This window comes from Epinephelus fuscoguttatus, linkage group LG15 (assembly GCF_011397635.1).
Source record: "Epinephelus fuscoguttatus linkage group LG15, E.fuscoguttatus.final_Chr_v1".
In the NCBI taxonomy this organism is placed as follows: domain Eukaryota; kingdom Metazoa; phylum Chordata; class Actinopteri; order Perciformes; family Serranidae; genus Epinephelus; species Epinephelus fuscoguttatus.
The window spans coordinates 15,023,941-15,047,518 of NC_064766.1; the positions used below are offsets into that span (position 1 = coordinate 15,023,941).

The 23,578-nt window shown below is 39.5% G+C and overlaps 3 protein-coding genes and 1 long non-coding RNA gene across 4 annotated transcripts; 2 read left to right on the top strand and 2 right to left on the bottom strand.

Moving 5' to 3' along the window:
* The first annotated feature begins 2,651 nt into the window (after positions 1 to 2,651).
* Positions 2,652 to 8,676, top strand: ltb4r2b (leukotriene B4 receptor 2b). The gene is made up of 5 exons (XM_049598875.1): positions 2,652 to 2,802; positions 5,108 to 5,708; positions 6,677 to 6,877; positions 6,990 to 7,033; positions 8,018 to 8,676. The coding sequence occupies exons 2-5, from the start codon at positions 5,127 to 5,129 to the stop codon at positions 8,271 to 8,273; spliced, it is 1,083 nt and encodes a 360-aa protein (XP_049454832.1). The 5' UTR covers positions 2,652 to 2,802; positions 5,108 to 5,126; the 3' UTR covers positions 8,274 to 8,676.
* A 389-nt stretch (positions 8,677 to 9,065) lies between these two features.
* LOC125902493 (uncharacterized) lies at positions 9,066 to 11,441 on the bottom strand. Its single transcript, XR_007451099.1, has 4 exons — positions 11,320 to 11,441; positions 10,854 to 10,917; positions 9,790 to 9,823; positions 9,066 to 9,618 (listed from the first exon to the last, which is right to left on the bottom strand). It is a non-coding gene; the product is annotated as an uncharacterized LOC125902493 (long non-coding RNA).
* Positions 11,442 to 11,979: 538 nt separating this feature from the next.
* sdr39u1 (short chain dehydrogenase/reductase family 39U, member 1) lies at positions 11,980 to 16,196 on the top strand. The gene is made up of 6 exons (XM_049598757.1): positions 11,980 to 12,122; positions 12,619 to 12,725; positions 12,889 to 12,971; positions 13,659 to 13,780; positions 13,882 to 14,034; positions 14,881 to 16,196. The coding sequence occupies exons 1-6, from the start codon at positions 12,107 to 12,109 to the stop codon at positions 15,306 to 15,308; spliced, it is 909 nt and encodes a 302-aa protein (XP_049454714.1). The 5' UTR covers positions 11,980 to 12,106; the 3' UTR covers positions 15,309 to 16,196.
* Positions 16,197 to 16,209: 13 nt separating this feature from the next.
* mettl17 (methyltransferase like 17) lies at positions 16,210 to 23,300 on the bottom strand. Its single transcript, XM_049598756.1, has 14 exons — positions 23,115 to 23,300; positions 22,175 to 22,316; positions 21,936 to 22,085; positions 21,745 to 21,832; positions 21,288 to 21,369; positions 21,039 to 21,112; positions 20,864 to 20,958; positions 20,684 to 20,754; positions 19,399 to 19,506; positions 19,125 to 19,193; positions 18,957 to 19,007; positions 18,764 to 18,856; positions 18,200 to 18,396; positions 16,210 to 16,456 (listed from the first exon to the last, which is right to left on the bottom strand). Exons 1-14 carry the CDS (start codon positions 23,181 to 23,183, stop codon positions 16,363 to 16,365), a joined length of 1,383 nt encoding a protein of 460 aa, XP_049454713.1. The 5' UTR covers positions 23,184 to 23,300; the 3' UTR covers positions 16,210 to 16,362.
* Positions 23,301 to 23,578: the final 278 nt, after the last annotated feature.

The window sequence follows — 23,578 nt, forward strand, 5'->3', positions numbered from 1 at the left end:
TCAACAACTGTGCTGTTGACTGCCACAAGATGTTGCACACACATGGTATCTAGAGGATAAGTCCTGATGACCTCTGTGATCCTTAAATTTATAGTCTATAGCCATCATCAGTTTAAATTGAATTTGTCCAAGGATCCAGCTTTGATGAGTAGCCACCATCCTTCCTCAAATAATAAGCGGAGGGTTTTCCAGATTAGGCTAGAAGCTAGTTTCAGTACTGTAAGTCTCCAGTTATTACAGCATCATTAGATGCTGAGAAAGTCTTTGATCAGATAGAATGTAACTATTTATTTTGTACATTTAAAAAATCTGGCTTTGGTCCTAATTTCACTAGCTGTCTTTAGTGCCTCTGTTAGAACCAACAAGTTAATCTCAGAACTCTTCCTTTCACACTGGGACATTCAGCGGCGTTAGCCCTTCGCTTTTCATCATCGCTCTTGAGCCACTGGCATGTGGTATCCACTCTAGTGATGATATACACGGTGTGAACATTTATGATCATAATTTTAAATTGAATACGTATGCTGATGATATTTTGCTAACCTTAACCAAGCCAGCATCCTCAGCTCCTGCTGTTCTTAATTTGATTAATTTTTTTGGCAGCTTTTCTGGGAATAAGATAAATTGGAAAAAGAGTGAGGCAACCCCACTAAACCCTTGCACATTTAAATCTAATTTAATGGACACCCCCTTTTATCTGGAAAAAAATGGGATGAGGTATCTGGGAATTAATATCATATCTCTCATCATTAAAAGTTTTAGCCGTAAATGTCCCTGGCATCCTCCAATCCATTAAGGATGACATCAACAGATGGGTGGCCTTACCATTGTCTCTATGAGTTAGACCTTAAAATGAATGTATCACCATGACTTACTCATATTATTGCATCAGTCCCTCTAAAATTTCACATTTAACCCGCTTCATTCATTTCGGGAGCAAGTCACACGCAGCTTCATTTCTTGTAAGCAATTCTGCTTACAAGAAATGAATCACACCCAGATCCAAGGGGGGGGGGTCAAGGCATCCTAGATGTATTTCAGTATTATCTTTCATACAGTGGAATGTATCCATTAATTTAGGCCTATAAATTTAAGTCTAAAGTGGGCAGTGGTTGGAGGGAAATATCACATCTGTAGATATGCTCAATTATCTTCTATTTTAAATAAGAAATGTGAAAAGGGAGTGGTACTTGCCTCATATCCAGAGTGGGATCAACTTCTAAAGAAGGCAACCCTGGCAAGAGGTGTGGTCCCAGATACCTATAACTAACGTCTATAGCTGCCCCTAATGCATTTTTCTGTCCAGCTGGCTTGGAAGCATGACTTAAATACAGATCTAACTGCTTCCCAGTGGAACATATTTTGGAGGTCAGCTTTGATCTTCTACAATGTGTGAGATTTAGGATTATACAATATAAGATTCTATGCAGAGCTATACTACTCCTGTTAGATTATCCAAGATGGATGACAAACATCAAGATTAATGCTGGCACAATTGTGGCAGCCAAGGTGCTTAATTCCACTTGCTCTGGGACTGTCCAGCTGTTAAAACACTCCGGTTAGAAGCGATATCTCTTATGTCAGAATTTTTTAATGGTAATTTCCCAGTGTGCCCCAAAGCACGTTTGCTTGGCCTGAAATTTGACAACAATGTTGGAGTCACTGTCGAACACCTGTGGATGCTGGTTTGCATATATAGAGGCTATTTCTTCTAAACTGTAAGGAGTGTAAAACACATAAAGCAGCAGCCTCCAGTTTAAAAGGCTAGTGTACAACGAATGTATGAGAACAACAAAAAAAAATTAAATTAAATTAAATTAAAATTAAAGTAAAATAAAATTTGATCAGTTTTAACATGGCTTTTTCTGGTGCCACAAAAGGCTATGTACAACTTTTTTCACACATGCAGCAGCACTCTCCAACACCTATAAATACCTGTTAGGCCTTTACTTTCATTACTGAACAACAGCTTTTAAGTCAGTATTTCAAAGTGATAAAATATTCTGGTGTTTGTTCAAACCATTACAAACAGTCTTAAGAGCCCGAAGTCTGCAATGTGTAAGTGTAAAAACTGCATGAACAAGACATTATGTCACTGAACAAGGTCATGCATGTTCAGCAAACCTTGGATGGAAGGTTTCATCTTTGGGCTTCCTTTAATTTCTCCACCTTTCTCCTCGGAAAGCAACATTCCTGTCAGTATCAGAAACTTGTGCAAACCTGTGAGTATGAGTTTGTGTGTGTGTGTGTGTGTGTGTGTGTGTGTGTGCTAGTAGTATACATGTTTGTGCTTGTGTGCCCAGAATTCATGACACAGGAAGCTTGTGCAAGAATTTGAATCACCTATACTCCTCTGTTCCTTCAGATTACGCAACACTTGACTCAGAGAGCAGAACAAAATGCCCCAGGACACACAAATATGCATTTTTACGTGACACTGGGACATGTTTTTGGGAAGAGTGCATGTTTGTTTATATTAAAAGGCCTTAATACAAACAATGTTATATCACAGATACTTATACAGATATTTCCCACATGGTTCTTGTCTTATATGAAGATGGATATGCAGCACTGCAGTCAGTGGGAGGGAGAGTGAGAGTTTTAAAGAAGGACACACCTCTGTGCCTCCCTCTCTCTAACAACAGCATGTTGCAGCCTGTGGGGCAGGATGTGAATCAGTTTATTATGGACAGAGCTAACGGAGACCGTCACATATGGGAAACACTGTCGGACAGAGTGAAGAGCAGCAGTGGAACAACTGAAACTGACCCACATCACAGAGAGACATCAAGTCCTAGAAAGGTCAGTCACTCCTACATGTTCACTGGAAAACTTGTGTGGACTTCTTGTTGACATTTTCTGTCAGATTTTACAAACATCTGCCTCTTAAAATAATAATTTACTTTTCTTGACTTGATTTTGTACACGCAGCAGATTAATTACAAACCTGTGACCTCATTATTTTTTAAAACACTGGCCTGCGAAAACGCTATTTCTTTATTCAAACAATTTCTGGCAGTCATTTGCAGTGATGTGGTGAGTTTCAGATTCTTCAAAAGCTTTTCAGGTTTTGTTTTTCTTGGTTTTTGAACCCAGATAACTGCTTAATATGGTCAGAAATCATATCTTTGCTGGAATTCTCTGCAAAAGTACCTCTTATTTTTTCCATTTGTCAGTTTCTCTTGCGCAAACATTTGTCATTTCAACATGAATTACATCTGAGTTTTCTCCATCATCAGTACATTTATGTTGCAAATCCATTGCAACATGAGATCACAAGTTGCAGATGTCTGTCTGATTTTTTTTTTCACTGACAGAACCAACAGATAACATGGTCATCTGTGGGCTAGAACAGCTTCCTGACACCTGTTTTGTTTTTTTGTTTTTTAAAACTTGCAACAGTTTTATTGTACCTAAGAAACAATTTGTTCACCTGACAGCATCAGTGTGTTGCTTAGACTCAGCTATCTGTTGCATTTTTCCACTAGTCATGTAAGACTTTGTTTACTCGTTCACTCTGGTTCACAGCCATCAGGGGAAAATAAATAGTTTGCTTTAGTGGGACCAGTGCAAGGAAATTAGGACAAATCAGGAAATAAGGGCTTGATGCCTCGTTCTCACAAATGTAGTTTTGCGGAGATCATATCGTTTCTGAACCAGTTACCCTCTCCACATCACTCATGTTTAATATTTCTAGTCAGCATATTAGTTTAATGATAAAGCTAATAATAGTAGTCAGGGTGGGTCAGGGATCTTGAACTGTGTTTTTCCTTAAAGGTCAACCCTCTGTGACATCTGCACTGGATGGCACTAGTTTCCATGTGAAAGACAATGAGAGGAAAGACACAGGACAAGAAAGTAAAATCAAAGACTGTGTCGAAATACTGTTGCTTTCTGACGCAGTACCGCTAATGTTCGGCGTGTTTTAGCATGCTGCCTCTGAGTTTGAGGTGCCCTAGTGCCTGCAAGGACTGATGTGAATATTTTAGAGGCTGCGTCAGAGTGGCAGCCATCCTCTAATTCTGAAAACAGCTTGAGCAACAGTGATGAACAATGCTTTGTAAAGTTTATCATGAGTTGTATCATTATTTTCTCCAGATCATTACCATCTTCATCTTTGAGAAGTAAAGTGTTATGTGTAAGAACAAATAACCGGTACGGTATTTTGGTTTTTTTCCCCTCTTTTACTACCTCTTTTAATGAGTGACAGTAAAAGACGGTTTCCTTTCAGAGGAAGTTCTCCTTTACCGCCTGTTCCTGTAGACACCAACATACGTGAAAACACTTCTATCAAAGTTTACAAAAAAAGATATTGAAGCAGGTTGTTGAGGACTGCGATAAATATTATCATGAAGCTTGCAAAAGAAATATCTGTCATCAGGTTTCAGTTTCAAATCTTCAAAACCATCAGAAGAGAATACTTCATAAAAAAAATCTGCTGACTGGCATTTAATAATAAGTTGTGTGCAGCATACTTCAGTTTAGATCTGATCAGTTTTGAAAGTTGGTCTGCATCCGCTACCATGGACAGAAAAACACCCTGTATCTTTGTAACACAAAGTCTGCAGAAAACTGAAGTGATAAAATGTCCTTTTTTGACAGCAAAGATCTCTATCTCTACCCCAGTAACACGTAATAATCAGCACAGAATATGGAGTATGCATGCACATTTTTTCTTCTTGTAAACAAATACTGAGAAGCCATGAGAAAGGCATCCATAAGTTTGCCTGACTCTGGATGTTTAGAGAAAATAGAACTTTAGTTTTAATATAATATATATATATTTGTAAGGGACAAATGTATGTACAATATGTATTTTAAACACATTGATACTGAAGAAGAAGAAAGAAGAAAAACGATACTGTGAAAAGCATCAGTCCACCCATCACTAAAAGAGAGAAGAGACCCACAGCCCATAGTAACTAACTGTGCATGTAGACACATGCTCTAAGACTGCTAATGCAGTTCCAAATAAACAAATAATAAATATCAAACATACATACACGCAAATGTCAATTATTATCAATATAAATACTCTTTCCTACTCAACAGCTTTCACTTCATTTGAAAGACATTTTCAGGCTGTATCTGTGTCTCTTGTCCTCAGGATCAAAACTCCTTCCAGCATGGCAAACGTCAGTCACCTCTATTGGACTACTTCCTCTCCCATCACAAAGAGCCCAGAGGATAAAAGCGTTGTGAGCAATGACTTCTCCACGACCTTGGGTGCCCTCATCCTCGGCTTGGTCTTCCTCCTGGGCGTCCCTGGCAACCTCTTCATTGTCTGGAGCATCCTGGCTCGCATCCGACGACGTTCAGTCACCACCCTCCTCATCCTCAATCTAGCATGTGCTGACGGCTTCCTCATGGCCCTCACCATCGTCTTCATTGTTTACCTGGCCAAACAGACGTGGGTCTTTGGCGACGCCATGTGTAAATGCCTGTTCTACCTGTGCAACTCCAACATGTATGCCTCCATCTTTCTGATCACGCTGATGAGCGTGCACAGGCTGGTGGCAGTGGTGCTGCCGAGGAGCATGTCCAACCTGGCCAGCAGGAAGGTTGTGAGGAGGGTCATTATAGGCATGTGGGTGCTGGTGATGGTCATTGCTATCCCCTCACTGGTGTTTCGAGACGTCAGAGAGGACAAAGATGAAAATAATAGAACCAGACTGGTGTGTGCACCCAATCACACACAGCCTCGACATGTAAGTAGACTAGGGTTGTAACAAGAAATGATTTTTATATTTGTATTTAATCTGAATATCGTTTGGTCAAAAGCCCCTGGGAGACATCTACCAGCTGAGTGGGCTATTATGGTTTAGCCCTCCATTAGCTTGAATGGGGATAAAATAATTCCGTCATGTGGCTCTTCGAGACTTTCAAAATGTTATCGGACTGAATGGATTAAATCTCACTGGTAAAAAAATGTATCCACTGATTTAGAAACGTCTCTTTCGCCATGTAGGCTAAGTCAATGGGAAAAATCTCTCTAGGCATCAGGTGGTGGACCCGGAGTTGTAATTCCACTGTTTGGCCTCTATGAAAATTGTTGTCACAGGTCCTCTGTCATGGATTCTGCCATGCTGAAGTGCCATGTTTCTACAGTAGCTCGTAAGTGACAAACCAACACTGGCTCGGAATAGGGTTATTTGCACAAACCAAACAGCATTGGAAAAACATTGATTTGTAACGTGAAACTGCTTTATTCAGTGTTTCCACTTATTCTAACCACCTGGCTGGTTTGTTTTGGAGAGGAAGAGACCTCTGCGGATAATTTGGCTCTCTGTAAAAACCTCCTGGGCAATGAACACTTCAGGAATTCTGCCCTGGAGTACACGCTTGGCACACGGGAGAAGTTTCAGCTGGTTGTCATGTCCAATCCTCACTGCTAGATACTATTAAATCCTACTCACTACTCTTTTTAGTTTGTGATGTTTCTTACAGTAGTGTCCTAAATCTAACCCTGAGCTTATGACAAGGGATTGACTCCTGTCTTCACAAGCTTGTGCCATCAGTTACCCACTACAATTATAAAAATCACACACATATTGACGGACATTTGTAAGCTCTATCTTTGTTTTATGAACAGATTCAGTAAGTTTTCTTGACAGATTCTATCATGTACAAAAAAATCCATGTAACACATCTGTTTATCTGTTTATCCTGTGTGCAGGTGAGGTTTCAGTATACTTTGGAGACGGTGGCAGGATTCATTATTCCTTATGCAATCATCATAACCAGCTATGTCCTCATCCTGAGACGCCTGAGGCAGACCAAGTTTCGCCGAAAGGTCCGAAGCGAGAAACTCATCCTGGCTATTGTGGTGACGTTCTGCCTTTTCTGGTTGCCGTACCATGTGATCAACATGATGCAGGTGTGTGAGGGCGTGTTCATGGCACCACTTATCACATGAAAAAAAATGTCTGCTGTTGAATCAATTATTTGATCTTTTGAATGAACAATGAGTATGTTTTTGTCCGTCTAAGGTGGCAGCTGAGTGGTACCCAGAGGATTCACCTGTGAAAAGAAGGTGAGTAACAAAAGATTTTCACCTTTTTCAACCACCCTCTCAAACAAAATTATCTTATTTTATTTACTAGAGTTGCAAACAAGGAACAGCACTGCATCACAAAGAGGTTGTTTTATGCATTATTCTGAATATCTACAGAGGGTAGTAGTGGACTTAGCCTGGATAATCCATAAAAAACATATAGGGTTTTGCCTGATGACATATTTGAGAAAAGCCTATTAATTTCCACACATATCTACTGAAACCAACAATATTGTTTTTACTATATCTGGTAAGAACCTTAAAAATACTAATCAAGGTTTTTAATAAAACCTCAAATGAATCCATGTTGTTGATAATTTAACAGTTGTTTTAAGAAGGTTGTTAGAGGTTTTGTGACCTCAAGCCAGTTCAGCATTCAGACAAAAAATAAGTATAACTGATGATACTGAGATAACTATGTTTTATGTTTCAAATCTGACAGTGATAGTCTGTCTGATCCTGCTTTGTTGCTTTGTAGTTGTTTTGTGTCTCTTTATAGTCATTGTGTGTCTCTTTGTCGTTTTTTTCTGTATCTTTGTGGTTGTTTTCTGTTCCTTTGTGGTCGTTATGTGTCTCTTTATAGTTGTTGTGTGTCTCTTTGTAGTCGTTTTCTGTATCTTTGTGGTTGCTTTGTGTTCCTTATGTGTCTTTGTTTTTGTTGCAACCCTATGTTTTGCATTTCTTTGTGGCTGTTGTGTGTCTCTGTGGTTACTTTGTCTCTTTCAGTGACATTTTGCAGGTGAAGCATCAGGGGCCTCCTGACCCTTTGGGCTGCCGAGTTAGTGACTGGCAGGCCCGTTCAGTAATCGCTCCACTGAAATACTTATAGCATTTCATATCCGTTACTTTGAAAGATTTTTAAATCAAGCTTTCAATGATGCTACTAAATTGTAATATCATTTTCCTTAAATATAACATAAGTTAAGTTTTAGTTGTTATATAAAATGTTCTGTCTGTCTGCAGATTGGACCATATCACTAAGTCAAGCCGTGCAGTGACTTCAGCTTTCGCTTTCATCAGCAGCTGTGCCAATCCCGTCCTCTACACCTTTGCCGGGAAGTCCTACATCAGGCAGAACGGCTTTGCCTTCATGGCTCGGCTCTTTGAGGGCACATCATTTGACCAAACAGGAACCAAAAAGAGTAAAGAGACTATGGGACTCAGTAATGTTGACTCTGCAAATGGCACAGTCACACCTACTTTACAAAATGGGAGATGAGCATTGAATGAATATTGGGCATAAACGAGAGTGCTCTAAAAATTTGTGAAACCAAAGCTTCAGCTCAGAGCTTACTGACAAATATTTTGTTTAGTAGATTGTGTTGAAAGAAACAAGTTTATCTGGAGGTCAGTGGTGCAGACACAAGAAATTAAACTGAGGCTGATCTTATAGTAGATCTGTAAATACTCTTTTTACATGTTTATATTACATTTTGTATGTTTCAGAAAATGAGAAAAAAACATTAATACGATGTACAGTACTGTATCTACTTGGTGAGCAGATCACAAGCATGACAAACTTTATTTTCTTGAACAGGTGACACTTTACTTTGAGCCCCCCTTGTTAGCATTTATAAAGCACATTCAGAAACTGTTGACAAATAAATTAATACATCTGCTTACTTACTGCTTAATGTTGCATCATAAACACGTGTTTGAACCATAGGTTTGAACAGATTGATGCATGACACATTTTGGTTATGGAGACCTCATATCTGCTCTTGCAACCTTTTCCTCTTTGACATGTCTGGAGCTGGACTCTGCTGCATCCTTCCCATCCAACTATCACACTGACATGTTTTAAAAGTTTTGTATAAAGTTTATGTACAGACTGCACCCAGTATCTTGCAGACTGGGCCATCTATAAATAAAAACTAATGAACTTTAGGTACAGACTACTTGCCTCTTTATTCCATCTTATGTATACAGATACTGTATTTCAGTTTTTCAATTTTCACTTGTGCAAGTACGTATGAGTTACTAGCATTTTCAAATTCTCTTGCACAGCAGCTCTCAGCTTTAGTCTTGATTGTGTGTTATTGCACTTTGTAAGCATTGTACTGTTCTGTTATACCCCTATTGATATATTTTAGAAAACATGCAACTTTTGTGCAATTAAGTATAAATGTTCTGGTACGAGACTAAGTTCTACACACAAAAAGCTTGAACCACGTCTTTATCATATTCCAGACAGCTTTTACGCACATTTAAACATTAATGCTTCCTCCTTAAAAATACAAGATACAATAGTTTCCTCAACTGTTTATTGAAGATATAGCAGCTATTTTTCCCCATCATAGCTTCCAAAAAAGGTGCAAATTATACAATAGAGTTTAGATTAACAAAAAGCTTTATAAACAAGTGAATCACAGTTCATACAGTGACATAAGACATGTAGATAGATTATATATGCATTCCATATTTTCAGGCAGCACATCATATGTATGGCTTTCAAATTACGCTACAACTACACACATTCAACTTTGGCCTTTTAAAACTTTAAAAAAAACTGGCAATCTGGCAAAGCAATCTGGTGGAGTCTGTCCATGCAGTGTTCCCATTACCTGTAAAAAAAACAAAAAACAAAAAACAAAAAACAAAAATATTGGTTAGGTCTTGATTTAACAGCATGGCCACTTTGGAGGCTGCATATATGGTGCGGCTGATCAAGAAGCTGACAGCAGCGTACAATCATGTGCACCTCTCATGTATCAAACAAAAAGACCAATACTGACCTTATCAAAATGCATCCAATGCTGCCCTTACATCCTGAAAAGAAAACACAATGGGTTAGTCTCAGTGTGCACCACACTAAACATCCTCGGATGTATATGCAACGTCAAACCCATCAGTGCAGTGAAAGAATAATCATGAGGTTCAGGTGAAACACGGACTCACATGCAACTCATCATTAAGGTTTGACTGTGTAATGCAGAGCTAAAGCTTTATTATAATCAAACATGGCAACATTCAAAAAGGTGGTTCTGCTCTGAGATGCAGATGAAAAAAGCCACCATAGAAGGTGCAAATGATTCCCAGCTATAATTAAACAGACTACACTAGGCTGCCAGATTAGGTACACCCAGCAAAAACTAATGCACTCCAGTACAACAGATTTGGAATAAAGTCTAACTTCACTGAGGTCATTATGTTCAATTTGTTAAAGCGGTTTGAGGTGTAATCATTTTGAAGGGTGTAGTTTTTTTTATCATTCGTCACTGATATAAGAGGGGTGGACAAAAGGGTACATACACCTGCTAAGTATAAAGTCATCAACACCTCAAACAAACTGATTAACGTTACCTTCATGAAAGCAGGATATATTGCAAGACTCTTGCTTTAGACTTCATTAATGTTAGCTAACCTATCAAACAGGTAACAGAGTGCATGCTGATCATCCTAAAACACGCAGGGATTGGGGCCTGTCAGTTGCACACGAAAATCATTTTATTTATCAGTTAATTATATTGCACAATTCATGCAATAATGCAACACAAAGCGCTTTTAGTTAAGTAAAGTCGATGATAACAAAAAAGCAAACATTAGATGCACATCTTAGAATTAATTATGCCATTAATAAAGTTAGTTTGAGCCACAGACAGCATCACTTAGCTATAATTTGTAGGCCCAGCTCGGCTCATTAGCACAGACCATGCGGTCGGTTTGGCGCTACTGAAGCCACAATGCTAACAATGTCAATCTGTGCGGTAATAGCCGCATCAAACAGCTACATGCAGACACATAAACACATCAGCTGCGGCATAAACAAACTACTCTGATACAAAATGGGAATATTCACCATCGATGAGGTTTCTCGCAGGTTGGTTTTTCTCCCTCTGCCACAACACGTCCGACCTGCATCACTGCAACAAGGAAGAGAGACTGTTAATGAAGCTGAGCCCCAATTTATCGCTTTATCAAAATCACGTGTCTGCTGTCGGAAAGCAGACAGCTTCCGGGTCTGGCGCAGAAGCCACAGTCGCTCATTATAAAACACATGTTTTTAATAATAAAACATTTAAAGAGCGTGTTCCCTTTATCGCATAAAGGACGCATGTTATAATTGAAAATAAAGCTTTTTTAAAACTGAAAAGTAGCAACAAATAATGAGACATCATTCATCCATCAGCATTAATCTAAATTAATAAAATAAAAGATGTCAAATACAACATGAAACTTATATTTATCAATAATGGCAAAAAGTCAAATATATATATAAGATAAAGTAGAAAAAATATTAGGCCCATAATGTTTAGAGGACTCACCAAACAATCATCATAATACAGTAATATTAGACCCTGACTTATAGTATTGTTATATTCTCCTTTTTTGTTTATTTTGCTGTTTCTTCTCCCCATTTAATATTTATTGTACGTCTCGTTTATACTGCTTTGTTTTGTCTTTGCTTATATTGGCTGCTGATTTTTTATTTTATTTTATTCAAACCAATAAGCAGATGGGACAAAAATCTATTAATATGCATATGAAGATTACCCATTAAAAATATTACATTATCACTAAAACGTGGAGATGTATTGTCACATTAAAATTTTAGTCTCAGTGTATTTATTTATCTATTTATAATTTATCATTTTGTTTCAACCATCTCTTATTAATTTACATATGTAGTATTTTACTACTACTATACATATTTTTATATTACCATATATTTTTAATAGATTAGCGTCGGTTAACCAGCTAAAGAAAGTAAGATAGATAGATAGATAGATAGATAGATAGATAGATAGATAGATAGATAGATAGATAGATTGGCCCAATCGACAGTATATAAATGTATATTATCATTATACAGTCTACGATTAGCCGCTGATTGAATGCTACCTGTTCTTTCAAAACGTAGTGCGTTTTTTAACTACAAAATGACGTAAAAGGCCAGCTCAATGTGGCTACGGAAAGCTTGTTGGTCTAAAAAGGCGAGACACAAAACTCACACTCACAGTGGTATCATATCAGTCATAAGGAAACTGTGTAACCTGCAGGCTGCAGCTACGGTCAGTTATTTAATTCACACTGGGAGGTGACTGAGCGACCATGAGAGTCTTAATAGGTATGTAAGATATTTAAACGTCTTTAAAATGTCGTTTTGGAAAGGTCAATGTGACATAACGCTACTAGCTAGCTGTTAGCTAATATTAGACTTGCAGACATAAATTGAGTATCAGCTGAGTATGAACCGAGTCAGTTACGTGTGCGTTATACTCGTCAAGAAAATCACAGTTAAAATGCGCGTCAGCTGCGTGATTAAACCTTGAGAATTATCACTGTGTTATATAATTGTCATCCTAAGTTAAGTTTGCTAAAGGACTGTTTTGTAAGCATGTATAATACGCATGCGCATTGCGCCCCATTCTGGCTATCACGAGCTTATAGTGTGTTAACCATAAATTGATTATATCCAATGCACTGTGAATGAATACATCATAATGCAGCACACTCAATATTATATATCAGTAACATTAGTGCAAATATATCTTAGTCTGTTTTATTCTCTCATTCACATTTATTATAACATAGTGCATTTCTCTATATTGTCTGCCTTGCAGGAGGGGGGTCTGGCTTTGTGGGCCGTGAACTGACTCGCCTGCTCAGGAACAAAGGTCATGAGGTCACGGTGATATCTCGCCAGCCTGGTCCTGGGAAGATAACATGGGTATGATCTCAGGTTAATTCAGTTCATGGGTAACTCCTAACTCATCACATGCTTTTTGGCACTGTAGTGTCTGTTGAATCGTTTTACATCTGCTTTTTGGTGCAGATCACTGTCACTAAATCCAGAGTCATGTAAACTGTATTTGTTGTCTGTGCTTCTGCAGGGTGAGTTGGAGTCTCATGGTCTCCCACCATGTGAGGGTGCTGTCAACTTGGCTGGAGAGAATCTAATGAACCCTTTGCGGTGGTAAGCAAAACATAAACACAGCTTGAGCGACAGCTGCATAAAGCCGCAATCTTTCATCCATTTCCTTTCGGTAGCTAATACACTAAATAGCTTCATCGAAGGTTTGTGGACACTCCTGATTAAACAGTAGTGTTGGGCTGAGGTTTTTCTTGGTTTCAACTTTGTGGCGGCATTTTAAGGAAATAGTTTACCCCATTCTCAAAGCCGGGTTGTATAAGAAAAGGTTTTCCAGTTTAGCGTGACAGAACTTGACTGGCCTACAGAGAGCACTGACCTCAACCCCATCCAGTATGTTTGGGATGCACTGCAAGGCAGACCTTATCGCCCAGCTTCTAATGCTCTTGTGGCTGAATGGGAATATATCCCTGCAGCCAGGCTCCACAATCTGGTGGAAAGGCTCACCAGAAGAGTGGATGCTGTTACAGGAGCAGAATAATGTCTATAGATTTGGAACAACATATTCAACCATCACATATATGACTGTGATGTCCACATATGTTTGGCCATGAGGGGTATTTGTCCTGCTCAGTTGTAGCTTTAAATTTCTTATATTAAGTTGCATTTGACTTATTGTTTAGAGTCACATAAAATAAATATAATGGACAGTTAATTATGCGATTTCTGTACGCATTGAGGTTGCTTTATGTACTGGATCTTCACCTGATGTGTTTTTATTCGTGGTTGCAGGTGGAATGAAAGCTATAAAAAGGATCTATTCTCCAGTCGTATCGACACTACAAAAACTTTGGCTCAGGCTATTGCTGCTTCCTCCACTCCTCCCCACTCTTGGGTCCTGGTATCAGGTGTAGGTAAGTCTCTGGTTAATAATAAAACTTAACACTCCAATTTGCTGCTGGTGGCAAGTGACATCTATTGTTTTATATCTCTTACTTTACTTTTTGACCCACAGCTTGTTACAAACCCAGTCAGACAGCTGAGTATACGGAAGACAGTGAATGGACGCCATTTGACCTCCTCTCTAAACTGGTGAAAGAGTGGGAGGCATCGGCACTTCTTCCTGAGGATGTGGCTAAAACCACTAAACAAGTCATCATCAGGCCTGGTACATAAAAAGTGCATATTGTATTTGAAGTTACAGTTGAAAATCCTTTATGTTTAATGTCCAGAAACCATGTAGTGAGCATCAGGACGTTGCAGGCAGAATGCTCATGTTTAACGAAGAGGCTTATTTTTCAGGTTTTGCACAAAAGGACAACAACACTGAGAAATACAGACTAATAGTGTGCTCACTTTTGTGGGTGGAGCACTTGCTCACTGCTGTTTGAGAGCAGTTAATGCTTTGTTTCTGAATTTTAAGGTCTCACTACTTTTATGTTGTTGTTCGAAATTAGAAATTTATTTTGCTATACATGTACCTGGGTCTAGGGTGATCAGTGAGGGTGTAACTCTGCTCAGTTGTAGGCTGTTGAAAAGGCTTTAATTTTACTCAAAGGAGCAGTGTGTACGATTTAGGGGGATTTAGTGACATCTAGTGGTGAGGATTGCAGATTGCAACCAGCTGAAACTTCTCCCGTGTGCAAGCGAGAACTCCTGGTTAGAATTCCTTCAGTGATCACTGCTCAGGAGGTTTTTAGTGGGAGCCAAAATATCCGCAGGCCTCTTCGTCTCCACAACAAACTGACCCAGTGATTCAAATCAGTAAAAGTGATGACTGCTGTAGCAACATGTCAATACAACATGGCAAACTCTGTGGACTTGCTTCCTATGTAGATATAAACAGCTCATTCTAAGGCAATGAAAAAAAACCTCTTATTTCCAGGTGATTATAAACTAAAGAAATCATATTTTATTCCATTTCTGCCAATATATCCCCCTAAATCCTACACACTGGACCTTAAAATCTTTCCAAGTGTCCTCCTAAACATCCATTGCTCCCTCCCTCCACCAGGAGCAGTACTGGGCCGTGATGGTGGTGCCATGAAACAAATGCTGCTCCCCTTCTGGCTTGGCCTCGGGGGTACTCTGGGGTCAGGAAGACAGCCGTTTCCCTGGATCCACGTCTCAGACCTGGCAGGAATCATCGCCCACGCCCTGGAGCCCCCTTCTGACACTCCCTGTCCTTTACCACAAGTGTTCAACGGAGTCGCGCCTGCGCTGAACACCAACCACGAGTTCACTAAAGAACTGGGCCGGCTCCTGAGGAGGCCCACCATTTTCCCTGTGCCTGGCTTCGTCATGAACACCCTAATGGGCTCTGAGAGGGCTGTGGTGCTCACGCAGGGCCAGAAAGTCATACCAAAGAAGACTCAAGAGGCCGGTTATGAGTACAAGTACCCGGACTTGACTTCAGCCTTGACAGAGATTGTTGGGAGTTGAAAGAATATGTGCTGACCTCAAATATTCTGTAACTGTGTGTTCATACTTACTTGATTACAAGATTACAAATGTGACAGCTCAAATCAATCAATCAAGAACTCAGGGTGACAAATAGGCCTGAGGACTGCCTGAAATATCACCTAAGACCAGTTTATGAAGCACTTTTTCTGAGTTGGTTCATACTAAGCATTGAAATAGATCTGAGAAATCAGGACTCGATGGACATAAATCCCGGTGTGATGAAAGTCATGCGTACATCTGGGGCACACTGAGATCCAGTTTTTCAGGCATTGAAGGACTTCATAGCAGGCCAAAATGTCATTTGGGTAAGACCGTGCACTCCTCTCATTGTATGGCTAAAGGCAGATGTATATTTTTTTTTCCCTGGTTATCAGAATTTTCTCTTTTTGATAGCATCAACTCAAATGTGAGCAGAGATGCAGAAGAAGGTACCCTCTGATGCCAAGTGTGAGCTGCAGTCTGAATAATCTGGGTGGTTGTGCTGCACCTAACTGTTATTGTCATTACTGATCAATCTGGTGATTATTTTCTTGATGAATGATTAATCGTTTAGTCTATACAACACCAGTGCAATTATTCATTCATAATAACGATCATTTTAGGTTTAAGTAGCAGAAAGTAACCATAAAGATCATAGTTTCTTTTCAACTTTGGGATTCTTTCAGTAAAGGAATGATATTTATCCAGATTCTCTTTGAATTTTAACCTGAAGCAGTGAAATATGCAGGAGGAAAGTCTAAATCTCCATCTTGAAATGTTTCAAATATCACATTACCGTTCAAATTGCAGGATGCTTGTTACAAGAAATGGACTACAGTTTGTTGAAGGTGGTGCACAATAAAGCTGGGCAAAGTACATATGACTTTTTATTTAAGTTATCAAAGTCTGTCAAATGTGCCGGTATTTTAACAACTCCAGTAAGTAAATGCAGATGGTCTGTTAAACTAAAAACTGATGAGGCCTTAGTCGGCAGGCTTATTCCGTTATAGGGTGTCTATAAGGCCAAAGAATGTGTCTCTTCCTCGCTGAATCCTCACTCTGAATCACTTTGGATGTCATCATCAACTCTCTGAATCATTGGCAGTTGATCTCCCCAATCACTGCTCCGGGCACAGCGGTACACATCTCTGATTGAAAGAAATAAAGCACAATTTTCAGTCAAAAACTATGACGCCATGATCAAAGACTTTAAACAACTACCAATGAGCTTAACTCAGTGTCCAATAAAAGCAGCATATCAATCTCATGACTAAGGACTGGGTATCAATACTTTTGGTATGGAGTCAGATATGTGTCTGTGACATCTTGCAGTAAAAACTGCCAAATACTGAAAGATGGCATTGAACATCTGGTTGATTTGTGGTCTTATTTTCTTATTTTTGATCAGACAGAGTTCGTCAATTAAATCAAATATTTTCCCTTTTTTGCCTCTGTTCTTTTAGGAAAAGTTCTTGTACATCTGCTTGAATTAGACGAAATTTAACTTTTGAAAAGTTTGGCTTATTTTGTCAAATTAAAATGCTGGTATTTTCCATCTATGTACATTCATCTGATAAAACCTCCAATAATAAACACACATGTAGCAAAAGCCCCTTTCACACTGCCTGTTCAAGATGGGACGGTTGCACTACTATTCCGCCTTATTAAAGGTACGATTGTGGGATGGGGGACAGATGCTGCGTTCTATTTACCTCAGAAGTCGGAGGTTGGAGCAAGGAATGACGTCACACGCAAGTTGATTGTGTTCTCGTACAACAAGTCAAAAAAAAACCTAGCCTGGTTCCAGACCATAGACCCCGCCCACTCAACTGAGTAGGCTTGCATCTCTGGTCTGGCATACTGCAATGAATTTGCAATTTATCTCGTCCAAACGATGGAAGGACCAATGAATGCCGGGGGTGGGGGCGGGTCTAGCGATTAGCCATTCAGCGCCACGCTAATGGCGACCGCTACAGATCCTACAGACCACATTAACGATGCTATTGAGGTATTTCGCCACTACTCACGTTAATGGAGTACCAAATTAAGAAGGAAGCTGCTAAACTGGATTTAACGGCGATGCAGCTAGGCGTGCACGACGACGGAGACATTTTAAACCGGCAATGCTCGCTTGTTTTCGGCACCTCTGAGGCATGGATAATAATGACGTCAGATTCTGAGTGAGTCGTTGATCTCTACTGATTGGTTCGGGAAAAATCAAATTCCCTCCCCCTTGTAAATTGCCTTCAATGGAGGCGATGTCAGACTGAAGGTTCTGGGAGCTTCAGTCTGACACTCAGGCTACAAAAAACCATGATGTGGTTAATAATACCAGTTCAAGCCAGGTTAGCCATTGTTAGCAATACCAGTTGATAACAACGCACTATGCTGTACTTTACGCATACAAACACTATCAACATGTCCACAGATGGACGTTGGACAGGACTGTGTGCAGAGGACGAGATCAATTGCCATATAACAGGGACAGCAAATTATTATTATTGCCATGTTATGCCATTGTTATTGTTTAGGGAGCTCTGCCAATGCATATGTTACATTGCATATTAGAGGTCAACCCTGTTGTGTTACACCTCATGCTTGGCATGCCTCTTATGCCTCCAGGAAACTGGCACTCTCTCTAAAATCACACACAGGGGTGGTGAGGTGTCACTGTTGTTTGGCTCTGTGTAAAAAGAGCTATAGACATAGTATGAAACACATGCTGTATACCAAATACTGCTGCTGCTAATACTCCTCATGAAGTCTCTTGCAGCTCTAAAAACCACATTTTTTTGACAAATTAAACCCAAGCTTTGACTTCCTGTTTGGAATTTGTAAGCTGATGCTGATGCTGCAGATGAGTTTAACAATATGTGATGCAGGACCTCTACCTGCTGTGTTTTCTTGCTGTCAAAACCAGGTGTTGTAGTTGTCCATCGGGGCAGCACATTCGACAATGGACGTGTCTTGATCTGCGCTGTACCGGTGCAGTCAGCCGTGCCCAGTCCACACCTTCTGTTTCAGTCTCCGCTGGCTCTGTCCGAGTCAGAATCAGGTAGCTGAACTTCTCCGTCTGCCGCTCATTGTGCTGAAAAATAACAAGGTGGAATCTGGTTATGATTTGACTGCCTGTTTATAAGCAAAAATTAATAACATTTTCATGGAGTTGCTACCTTTTGTCAGCAACTCAATTCTGATAAGTTCCTGTAATTAGTGTGTTTTACACAGGAAAGTCAGCATGAGCAGTGATGATACTGTGGCTGAGAAAACAAAGAAAGTAGCTCCACCTACAGGCGCTTTACAAAGTTTTCAAAGTCTGACTGACTCTGAGTTGTAACTTTTTTGTCAAACAACTATTTCTGAAGTCAAGAATGAACTTTCATACTTGACATACTGATGTTTGACTTTCAGGAGGAAGGCTGTAACCAAACATGTAATCCAGAGATTAGTCTTACCCCGGGCAGTGGCAGAGGATGGTACATCTGCTGGAAGTTGCAGGGCGTGACGGGCTCATGCACAAGTTTAGGACACGTCATTTCATGAGGACACTGGAAAAACAAAACATTTGAGAGAAGATGCAAGAAGACTGTGACTCAGCTGGTTGAAAGTATGACATTATATTATAAACCAGCTGGCAGTTAAACGTACCGGAGCAAACACTGACGCTGGTCGGTTGTCATAAGCAGTCTTCTCTTTTTTCTGGAGATAGAGAACTGTTAGTCATGGGTCTGCTTCCATTAACTGTGTCAAATAATTAACAAAAAAAACATCTAACAAACTTCCCCTTGTGGATTTTTAAGTATTGTATTTGAATACCTTTAATAAAGTGTCTCTGGCCTCCATGAGCATCTGATGGCCCTCTTTGGTCCCATTTTCAACCAGAACCTATACCAAAATGTAAAAAAACAAAACAAAAACAAAATGAAATATAATTAAATATGATACGGCTTCTTAGGTACAAGAATAATTTGAAGATAAGGTGCAATGTATACACAAAATCTAGTTAATATTCAATGAATGTACAAGGACAATAAAAGTTAAAAAAGTGCACATCATCTATAGGTGAAGTTCTGTAATTATCTCAACCAACCAGGTATGAGTTTGTCTTTCTCCACAGAGTTAACACTCCCTCTTCTCGCTCCGTCCCATTGAGAAGCTCCGACAGAGTGAAGGCTGCCACTACCAAGTCGAACTGCACCTGGATTAAGAAAAAAACACATGACTCTCAGTCCTCCTCTCTCCTCCATAAATCCAAAAATGTTCCAAGCACAAAACTTCACTGGTTTTGTTCGGCGTAGTTTTGACAAATATTTAGGCAATCCTACAAACCAAACTTGGCTAGAGGCTCAAGGGATGATGTATGCAGCTAGACATGCTCTGTGGTGCAGTCCAAACAAAACTCTGATGAATTTTGAATGATAAATATTTAACTGAAAAGCAAAGGTATTTTGTCACAACAGCCTCAACAGCTTGCTACAACTAGAAATAAAATTACAAAACCGGGTTCTGTAAAATAAGTTGATAAACTGACAATTAGGTGCAGTCAAAAACAATATGTTATCACTCTGCCAGGGGCTGACCTGAGCTCAGGCAATCTGCCCACACATAAGAGCGGTGGAGGGTAAACATTGGGCAAATAAGAAGCATGAATTTGCATATGAATCTTTGTTCAACTCCAAAGGCTGAACTTTAAATTCAGTTTCTGAAGAAAAAAGGTCCAGTATGTAGGGTTTAGCGGGACATATTGGCAGAAATGGAATACAATATAAAAAAAATAAGTATGTTTTCCTTAGTGTATAATCACCTGAGATAAGAATCGTTGTGTTTTTATTACCTTAAAATGAGCCATTTATATTTAGATAGGGAGCAGGTCCTTATCCACAAAAACCATCATATTGTACCGTGTGTTTCTACTGTAGCCCAGAACGGACAAACCAAACAGTGGCTCTAGATAGAGCCATTTGTGTTTCCACGTCGGCCACCATAGTTAGCAGCCCCTCTGTGACAAGAGCATTGGAAAAACACTGATTTGTAATGTGAAACTTTTTCATTCAGAGTTTTTAGCAGTTTAAATCACAGGATCTGTTTGTTTTGGAGAGGAAGAGACCTCTGTGGATAATTCAGCTGCTGGTAAAAAGCTCCTGAACATCTGGATCAGGAAAAAAGGTGAGCACACATTAGGAGATGCCAAGCTAGCGGCTCGTCTGTGACAAGCCAAACAGAGTCGGAGAAACACAAGTTTCAGCTGGTTGCAATCTGTGGTCCTCACCGCTAGATGCCACTAAATCCCCCTAAATTTTACATACTGCTCCTTTAACCTTTAGTGAACACAGACTTTATTTTCCTGTTACTGAAATAAAAACTGGGAGGTTTACCTTTGGAGAGACAGGGAGGAACTGTCTGAAATAGACTTGTTTGATGTGCGGTTCAGCGTTTTCATCATCACCTGCTCAACAAGCAAAACAACAAGGCTCAGATATTCTGATTAGGTATTTGACAAAAGCCCAAACAAAAAAAAGTTATAAATCCAAACTGATACAAGTGTTTGTGTGCACCTTTAAGAAGTCGTTCTGCTAGAGTATTCATCGGCCCAGAGCTGTCCACACACACCATCTCCTTCAAAGTGTTGCCCCAGCATGAGTGTGAAGCCCTGTGAAAGAGAGAGAGGCTTCATAGTCCTGTAATTTACATAAAATCTCTCTTCATGTTTCAGCAGTGTTTTAAACTAACCAGACAACTGTTCCCAGCCCTGATCCAAAATCCAGGAGAGACTGAGGGGCAAAAGATGGATCCCTCTTCTTTATCTGAAAGGACAAAAAACCATCCATGAGTTTTCACCCTCAGTAATTTTGTATTTGTCCTTGTGTTACCACTTTAAGTATCAACATTTATTTTAGTTATCTGAGTGACTGACTCTTGAGAGGCAGCCCTGGCATTGTGACCTAAGTTAGCCTATGGTCTCCACCAGTCATTCATTACCTCATTCATGGCTCTCCTCACTGCTGCATAGCCCCCAGCCAGCCGAGCTGCCATGTACACCACACCTAACTCTTCATCAAACCTGAAACACAGAGCGTGAGCTGTATGGAAAGTCATCCACACCTTCAAATCACCAGGAGAGTTCAACAATTACAAGCTCAAGAATGTAACTGCAAAGGGTGGCTCACCAAAACCTGTCCCTCCACTTAGGGCTTTGTGCTGGTGTACGAACATAACATTTTACAAGTCTGAATTTAAGTGTCTACACCTTGGTACCTTACTTTACCTTACAAATCAGACTTGAATCTTGTCTAACATTGGGTAAAGAATGCTGTTTCTCCATTTGGAAGTAGTTAAACTAATTGAGATGTTTCTGAACATGCTTAATTTAATAATCCAATAAATTAATGGGTAGTATTGTTATATAAAAGAAGGTGTAGATAAAGTCAAGTGTTACTTCATAGGAGTCCAGCGATATGTGGTTCGTCTGAGCTCTGAAAACACTTTCTTCCTGATGCGGTCTTCAAGGGTTTCTTCATCTATATCTGCAATATAAAGTACATTTACTTTTCTCCACCTGCTGCATTACATAATCTCTGTGCAGCTTTTATCCATTCATTATTATATTTTGATCAGCGTGTCACCCACCTTCTCTTTTCTCCATTGCCTTCTCCCAAAGTTCTTTCTCCAGGGTCAGAGCTTTCTGCCTCAGGGTCGAATCCTCGACTGCTCGTTTTCTGCTCCACAGGAAGTTTGTAAGGCTGCGAGAGCGGTCAGTCAGCCGAGTCACCTGAGCTCCTTCAGGTGGAGAGATTAAATAGTCGCAAAGTGAAGCTATAGAAACATTTGGCATGCAAACTGACAGCCACATTTATAACTTAACCTACTGTGAATAATTGACCGTGCAGCCATCTGGAGCTCTTCAGGTAGGCGCAGAGTCTTCAGGTTGGTCACGCCTGGGTGCTTCCTGTGTGGTTCTCCTTTTAGGAAATCTACATGGGACTGTGGGTGTGCAGCTGCCCTCATACCCTGAGGATGAGAAATAAAAACTTTTTTTTTACTACATCTTAAGAAGGCTCATTCTTGTCTTCAATCAAAGCAAAAACAAGACAAACAAAAAACACCATAAGATAGTTTTGAGCCAATACTGTGGTATTTGATTTAAAATCCGCAGTCCATCTATGCATATTTTATTTCTGATTTCTTCATTGATTGACTCACACTCTGGACTTATAATTTTAAATTAATTACCATAGATGTATAATACATATTGCAATAAATTATTTTGTCTGTATTACCCACCCTTGCAAACACATACTGTATGAAAAGCATAATGAAATCACAACTGCAAAGTCCAGATAACTCAAATAAAATAAACACGAATAAAATAAAATAAAAATCGTACCATACCTGAAGCTTGTTTTTTTCGATATATAGTCAGTTGTTGAATGACTGAAGCACTGGATTCAGCAATTACACATTAATTGTAGTACTTTAATTCAACACGTCATTGAATCAGACGGAAACAGAGATTTTCTGCCCATAGAGCTTTTTGCAGAAAACACATACACAGACACAAAGAGTCACTATCGCTATTTTAGTATAATTTTGGCAAATAATAAATTAAGAAAAAACTAGGTACATTGAGTGGAGAAAGTAAGTGTATTGAAACAGGAGGAGATTGAAGGAATGTGATGAATACATTTTAAGTTTACTCCTACACAAACTTCGCGTTACTCTATTTATCTCAGTCTTGTTTGTAACAGCATATCTGTCTGACCTCCATGTTAAAGATGCTGCGTTCAATGACACACAAACTGCACTCACCCTACACATTATCTTCACAACAACCGCCCTCTGACAGAGGACACAAACGCCATAGCTCCGTGAAGCCATATCTTCGGCGACTAAACGGTGACTTCTTGTGTTCAAATAGCTTCAGTATTCATTTTCATCCGCATCTTCGTGGGTATAGAAGCACGTTAGGATCTTTTATCCAGTCCTTTAACAAAATAATTCCGACCCCAGTTGACGCGGAACCTTTGGTCCTTAACTTCTGATCCGCCCGGTAACAATACATGCAAGAGTTCTCACTCTGTACTTGTTTCCGAGTGCGGTGTAACATCTCCAATATGGCTTACTTCCTAATAATATTTTTTTTTTTTTTTTTGGGGGGGGGGGGAATATCGTGTAAAGAATAGTGAACATTAGCACAAAATACTAAAAGTGAAGGTTAAAGTTAGGTTACTAGTGAAACTTTATCCAGGTTCGTGCTAAAAAAGAAAAAGAAA